The following is a 7,301-nucleotide window of genomic DNA, read 5'->3' as shown; positions in this document are numbered from 1 at the left end:
TGACGTTGTACGACGGAGCCCACCAACTATGAAGCGGTTGGACGCCCCTGGTTAGGGTGCGGATCCGAAGGCCCAATTGACCGGCGGAGATTAATCTAACACTCGAGTCATCATCATCGATCATCACAGTGTCAAACTGTGAATGACTGACGGGACGAAAATAAACAAAAGCAAACAGGCGGCGGTGACACGTGAAACCACGTCCGGCAGCTACCTGTTTCGACCTACGAGTCCCTTTCCAATTTTTAAATGATTGATTAAGCGTAAATAATTGCGGTTAGAGTGGTTACTAAGCACGCTAGCTCCCACTCCATCGCCGTCTATAAATACGCTCGCCATTGCCACCTTCACATCTCACTCTCTTTCCCTCTCTCACGTCGCCATTAGCGTACTTGCTCTCTCTTTCTCGAGCTAGCTCATCAGGAGGAGGAACCTGCCAGAGGAAGACACTTGCCTAGTTGCCTCGCCATGTCGTCGTCCATGGTGTCCAAGAACGCGCCGCCGCAACCGGCTGGGTACGGCGTCGACGGCGGCGAAGGCAGCGTCGAGGGTGAGGCGGCGCCGGTGACAAGCTGCCTGTACCTGCGCCCCGGGGCGGGGGCGCTGGACAGGGACTCCGTGCTGCGCCGCATCCGCCACCGGAGGCGCCACAACCGCCTCCGCGACACGCTGCGCTCCATGGTGCAGGCGCCGGCGCCGTCGCCGCAGCCGGCGGAGCCGGACGGCATGGACGGCGCCGAACGGCACCTCCCGTGGCCGCTCGACGACGCCTTCTCGGCGCCGTAGCTTTGAGTATAGAATTAGTCCCCTGTCTCTTGTGCAGATTAAGCAAATGCCATGGTCCGGTGTCAGTGTGCGCTCGCCTCTTCTTGTGTAGATTGTCAAGAACAGGTGCAAATTAAATAATCGCGTATAGTGCTAACTAGCGCAGTAGATTTAGCATGTATGTAAGTTACTGCAAGGATGGAGCCATGGATATGCAAGGATTGTTTTGGGAGCATCTTTGTATGATTGCTTGCCTGCTTGGTGTTTTATGAATCATGCTCAAGTAATTAAACAAAGTATGTTTGTATGAAATGTTTCATTTGTGTTCTGGGTTCAGGCCTTTTTTAATCATTTCCAAAATATCTTCATTCTGTGGGTGGATACAATGATTGGATCTCATCATATAGATTTTTGTCTTTTTATTTTCTATAGTGCTATGATGTTACTTCATCTCAGGTCCCAGCCATCTGATAAACTGGTGATATTATGAAATGTCTTGCTCACGCAAGCAGTTTGTCTGCTATATGGCACTCACCAAGGATATGATAAACAATGATATAACTGCTGGGCCAAAAACTCGTTATTTAGTGCAGGTACATATTTGTTACAGATCAAAATAAAAGCAGGGCAATAGTCGTAAGTGAAGACAATCTGGAAAAAAGTTCCTAAAAATTTCAGCATTACTATTATTATTCTTTCATGTGTCAACAAATACCTCCTGTTGGATTCAAGAGGGTTACAACAGTATACATCCCCACGAGAGGATTACATCCGTAGCCGCCAACAAATTTCAACTTTTTTATATAGAAACCTATCATGTATCCCTGACCTTTTCAGTTCTACAGACAAAATCTGAACCGACGATGTAAAATTGGCTAATGGTCACGCTAAAAGAATGGTGTGATGAATCTGCATCGCAAAATATGAGGCTGCTGTTCAACTCATACTGTATGGTTACTAGAATCCAGTAGCCGGTCTCCTTCGGAAGGCATGTCAGACGACATCTCCAAGTTTTGTTTGGCTGTCATCTTGTTCCACTCGTTCTCGACGCGGAAGAACACCCACTGCCACCGTCTCAGTATTTCCAGAGCTGCTATGGTGAACACTGTCAGGTAGTTGTGCCGAAGATGCGCCGAGAGCTTGTATGTCCATGTGCATCGCAGAACCAAATTGCTGCCCAATACCCAGTAGAATACCTGTAGAATTTGCACAAAACAGGTGACAATTTGTCCAGGGAATTAACTAAGAAGCATTTATATGTTCAAGTTCATACCCAGTTCTGCCCGTAAAGAAGATTAGTCCATATGCTTGGGTTTTTGAACATGAAAATCCTGGTTAGGATGCTGCAGGTATGTAAATCAAAGCTCATTAGCAGCAGCAATAAGGATGTGTGAAATGCTGAACAAATAGTGAAGTCATTATGTAAAGACGCCACAAACCTCAAATCCCAATCTCGCTTTATATCCCAGTAGAAGGAATACAGTGAATTTATAACACTAGAGATAAGCCAGAGGGGCCGGTAGAAGCCAACCCACTGATCAGGATATACATGATACTTGAGAGCAGAAAGGAAAATCACAGGAATTGCTGTCGAGTACTTGAGAGCTGGATTCAGGATATAAAAAAAAAGGCAAGTTATTCTAGAGAAAGGTATAGAAGTAAACATACAAGTCTCCTGCAAAACAAATAAACAATCAAAGTTAATGCTTGATGAATGAATACCATTGAAGAGACATGTCTTCTCCTTTGTATCCTTGTACTGCCGGAGACATTGGAAGAAACGCCACAAGTAGGGGAACACGAGAACAAGAGGAATAGCTACAGAATGACTGCCACAAACAGAATCTGCTTCAAACCAAGCGATTGTTGCAACCTGTAAAATATGAAAATGAGAAACATTACAGGAATGCGAGATTTGAGTCCCAACGAGAATTTAAACTGATGACGGAAGTATGTGCATAGCAAAGAGCACATGCGAGAAATCAACCTGGCGATTCACCATACGACAAACTGAACGCTCCAGATCTGAGAACACCTGTGTAGAGTTGAAGCAAATCAAGAAATGGCAGAACAGAACATCAAAGATAAAATATGTTATAACTCAAGACGATGGGGGAGTTACAACTTATAATCGCTTTTTCTACTTTTGAAAATTAAGGAACAGCATTACTGTGTCATATAGTCAAAAGGTAATGTTTGTACTACAAAAATGTATTATATATTATACTAAACCCAATATGAGAAGTAGAGTCATATTAATATTAACAGCCGGTCCTGTCCTTTTGTCTCCAAGTTGGGATGTGTCAAACAAGAAAACAGTCTACAATCAATACTTCTCGATAAACGAGAAAAGAGTCTACAATCAATACTTCTAGATAAACTAATACATACCTTTGACATGGATGTAAAAATATCAGCCAAAAAGAAGTCAGGAAATGTAATTGCCTGCAGAAAAGGGGACAGGGGATCATTAGTAGTTTGTTATGATTCAATTGTCCTCCATGGGTACAATCAGGTAATCCTAGCCACAACAGGCCATACCATACTGTTTGTAGCATGATGACTAAAAAATACTAATAAATTGTACAACTTACTTGTAAAGGCAGTATTATACGCCAGACTGTCCTCAGAAAGTAAAAGCGCGATGATAAGTAAAACATATCAAAAGGAGAAAGGAGGATCATCAGAAGAATAGCATACAAGAGAACCTGCAAAGAGGCAAGAAGATATGTGAATTAGTTCACCACCCTGGATCTGAAAATTGGCGCATGAGCATGGAATATATAGCATGGTATTCTACTCTTCAACTGAATGAATGACTGGGTAACACGTTCTTCAATTTTATTTTATTTTTGTAAAAAGCATTACATGCAACCATCAGTATGTGCACCAATCTTGTGTATACTTTGCCGAGATATGCCTTGCTATGTTTCACTGGATTGTTTTGGGTCATTTCTTTTGACAGAGACAAGTCGTCACAGATTTCTGTAAAGCTAACACATAGGAAACTACCACTCAGATCTTCTGTAAAACTAATACCTTGTATCAACTACTCCTCAGATTTTCTATTACGACGGGATGACAGTTATCAATTAACACTGTTTAGCATACAGATACTGAATGAGTGAATCCAGGGAATTATATTCTTATATACATTTGATTATTTTAAGCAATACTGGCTCGATGGAAGCACTACCAAAAACATAATAAGCAATTATAAGAAATAAACCAAAGTGTCTCATGAGCTCAAGCACAAAAGGAAGATGAATAAAGCAGTGAATGAATTAATGCTGAATAGGCTAGATATTACACTGGTTGAGATGCTGCAAGAGACACTTCTCCATGTGAGTACAGATATAGGTAGGCTGTCATGCTAGTAGGGACAATTAAAGTCAGCCAAGTAGCACACTGTCAATAAAACAACAAAAAACACTGTGTGTCATCGTAGCAGAATAATGTGTCAAATACAAATAATATGGAAGGACTTACAAAAAATAACTTCAGATTGAAAAGAGTTGAAGGCAGCATAAAGAATATTGATAAAAGGAAGAAACAACAAACATGATGTGTCTAGAAATCCTGATATCCTGATATAAGAGAACCAGATTGAAAAGTGGACCAATCATCAAAATGATTTAGAACTAGAAATGTACCAGTGAATCATGTTGCTTAAGAAACACAGTAGAGTACATTTTACACAGGAAAGCAAGTTCATCATGCTTGCTCGCAGAAATCTACAAGTATAGTTGTGGTGCAAACTATTGCAGTGCAACTCAACAGAACAGATAGTCGTGAACTGAGCACTCAAGCCAAGCCAGTGGTATAGATGCACTTCCAAAGGAAAAGGAATCACGGTAAATTCAAAATGAAGTATTTAAAAAAAATGGAAAATGCAAAGTGAAGAGTCCGATAAGCATACCCTCCATATCTCTCGGTAAGATAAATGTGTTTGTGCAAGATCAAACACTTTTGCATAATTCACGGATGATTGTGCAAAGACCCATAGATTTACTCCCCACAACCAAATCATCAAGGCCTACAATAAAGACAAGAACCACAGTTAGATAGATGCAAACACAGGGCCTTAATTTGTTGCCTATTATATACGAATAACCTTTTATTAGCATAACAGGAGTACAGTGATAACTCACCGCAAGAAGAAGAGGATTATAGTACAAGAAGGCCTCGTAAAGAAATAAGTCTCTGAGATCAACACTCATTCTCATAACTGAGTCCCAACTTATCTGTAATGCCAAGAGAATTACCAAATTAACAAAAGAGAATCTCATGCAATGCATAATTGAAAATCACTGATGGAGCATATCAAGACTGACCTTGCAACAACATAAGCCCCATAGAAGAAACAACACAGCCTGAAAAGGAACAGGAAGGCCAGCAGTTTATTAAGTATGACTCAAATCACACATTTGTGTACTGATGAGATGATGCTTAGCAGCTTAGGTACAGGCAGCTTAGGTACAGAACATTACAGATACTGCATGCAGTCAGTTTTACACACAATAATGTTGAAGCAAAGAAAAAATAAAGAAATTGCTGTTCAGCATTGTTGGTAATAGTAGCATTATAAAATGACATGCTAACATATTCCTGCCTTTAGAGGTAATTCAACACTAAGTGACAGGAGAACACAAAACATAAGCTCATAACGTAATTTTGCCATCCATGTCAAAGTTACAGACCATTACACAGGAGATCAGGTGTGAAGTAAATGTTCAGAAATGTTTAGTCTGACTGGTAATTTCTCCTAAACTAACTCTCCATAAGTTATTAAGGTCGCTACAATGTTCTGTGTAATAGAGCAGCTCCTCAAGAACTACAAGTAAGTTGCATGTGCCTCTGGGCACATGTTGTGTGGGTTTGTAAGGGTTATTTACTCTGGTTTTTTCTTCTTAATGCAATGAAACGCAGCTCTCCTGCATGTTCGAGAAAAAAAAAGTTCCCTTCTTTGTATTTGAAATCTTTGACTCCCAAATTGCAAGGCGGAAACTAGATATAACTCAATTCATATGGACACAGTTGCGTTTTGTGAAATGGTGCATTGCAATATCTTAAGGGCTAAGCTAATCAATATACACTTAGAACCACTGATGCTGTGAATAGTCGTTACACTTTTGTCATTTCACAGTGCTGAAAGGGGATCGTTAACTCAACAGTCCCTTAGTAATTGTTTCCACTACAACATGACTTTTGATTACAAGAGCAGTTCCTTACGAACTCCAATGAAATTGGGTTAGTTACAAATGTAACTTCAACAGATATTATTTCTTAGGAATATGATGCAGAGCATACTAACATGGTTTCAAGTCGACATTGACAGAACCTGATACTAGCAGTAACCTAATGCATATCGCCAAACCTCATCAAAGCAATGAGCACTTAACTTGAAATCGGTATCCATGTGAACAGAGACTGAACTCAAACTACTTCCTCTTCACAGCACGTCAAAGGCCAAGCAGAAAAGAAAAGGAGTTGGGAATGTTTGAAAGACTGAGAGGCACCTTAAACCGCCAGAGGAAGAGCGGCGAGGGCATGATCGCGACCGAGGGGATGGTCGCGCCCTTCATCTCGCCGCCGGCGCCGCCGAGCCTGTGCGGCCTCCGCGCCAGAGGGCGGTCCGTCTCGTACAATCTCAGGGGGAACAAGCTGGAATCAGCACTCGGCGACGCGGCAGCCGCACGAATCCAATCCGCAACAGACGGAGCGAAACTATCCAAACTCTGGGCTCACGCACCAACAAACGAAGGAATCGACCAGCCGACCAACCAGCAACCAGTCCCGAACCAGCCCCGGCGGATCTCCTCTCGTCACCACCCCGCGGCAGTCCTCCACGGGAGAGGACGGGGGCGAGGACGCGAGGAGCAGCGGAGACGCCTGATCTGGGCGCAGGCGCTCGGCGTTAGCGGAGGGGGGAATGGCGATGGCCACGAGATCTGGGAGGAAGAGGGCACGAGGCGGCGTGCGAATGGGAGAAAGGGAACGGAAGGTACGGGGACGGGGAGAGGACGATGAGAGGAAGTCCGACGACGAATTTGACGTGCAAACGAACGCGCAATTTTTTTAAAAAAAATATTTTATTGATTTCCTGCTAACGTAGCAGTACTTCCAAATCTGGAAATTTAAATTTTTTGTTGGTTTTTAAAGTCTTTTTCATTTTAGAACGTGGAAATGCGACGGCACGGAAGGGAGGAGAGGGATGTTTTGAGGGCGTATTTTGGAGGTGTTTGTCAGTTTGTGTGCGGTGATTCTGCTCCTAACTTGATATTTCGAAAATTTTCAAAAAAAAAACAGTTGATCTTTCGGGGGGAAAAAAAGATTCTGCTCCTAACTTTGCTTCGAATCAGAGAAACCATCACAGGAATCAGGCAACGGTATCAGTGTCAGTGTCTCTGCCTTAGTGGAAATTTTGGTCCTTTCCTCCCTGGAGTTAGGCATACACAAACTGGAAGTGTATGGCTTCGTTTGGCGCACGTCAACATCACCAGTGAAACTGTTTTTTTCTTAAATAGCTTGATGAG

At 42.4% G+C, this 7,301-nt stretch overlaps 2 protein-coding genes across 2 annotated transcripts; one reads left to right on the top strand and one right to left on the bottom strand.

Moving 5' to 3' along the window:
- The first annotated feature begins 359 nt into the window (after positions 1-359).
- LOC136502567 (uncharacterized) lies at positions 360-1,096 on the top strand. Its single transcript, XM_066497824.1, has one exon. It carries the CDS (start codon positions 469-471, stop codon positions 784-786), a length of 318 nt encoding a protein of 105 aa, XP_066353921.1. The 5' UTR covers positions 360-468; the 3' UTR covers positions 787-1,096.
- Positions 1,097-1,411: 315 nt separating this feature from the next.
- Positions 1,412-6,789, bottom strand: LOC136504248 (uncharacterized). The gene is made up of 12 exons (XM_066499107.1): positions 6,285-6,789; positions 5,100-5,138; positions 4,917-5,009; positions 4,685-4,801; positions 4,078-4,173; positions 3,360-3,473; positions 3,157-3,210; positions 2,753-2,800; positions 2,488-2,638; positions 2,205-2,370; positions 2,039-2,108; positions 1,412-1,961 (listed from the first exon to the last, which is right to left on the bottom strand). Exons 1-12 carry the CDS (start codon positions 6,348-6,350, stop codon positions 1,707-1,709), a joined length of 1,269 nt encoding a protein of 422 aa, XP_066355204.1. The 5' UTR covers positions 6,351-6,789; the 3' UTR covers positions 1,412-1,706.
- Between the last annotated feature and the right edge of the window lie 512 nt (positions 6,790-7,301).

This window comes from Miscanthus floridulus, chromosome 14, assembly GCF_019320115.1.
Source record: "Miscanthus floridulus cultivar M001 chromosome 14, ASM1932011v1, whole genome shotgun sequence".
In the NCBI taxonomy this organism is placed as follows: domain Eukaryota; kingdom Viridiplantae; phylum Streptophyta; class Magnoliopsida; order Poales; family Poaceae; genus Miscanthus; species Miscanthus floridulus.
Note: the sequence above shows the minus strand (reverse complement) of the source record. Positions and strands in the feature narration are given on the sequence as shown.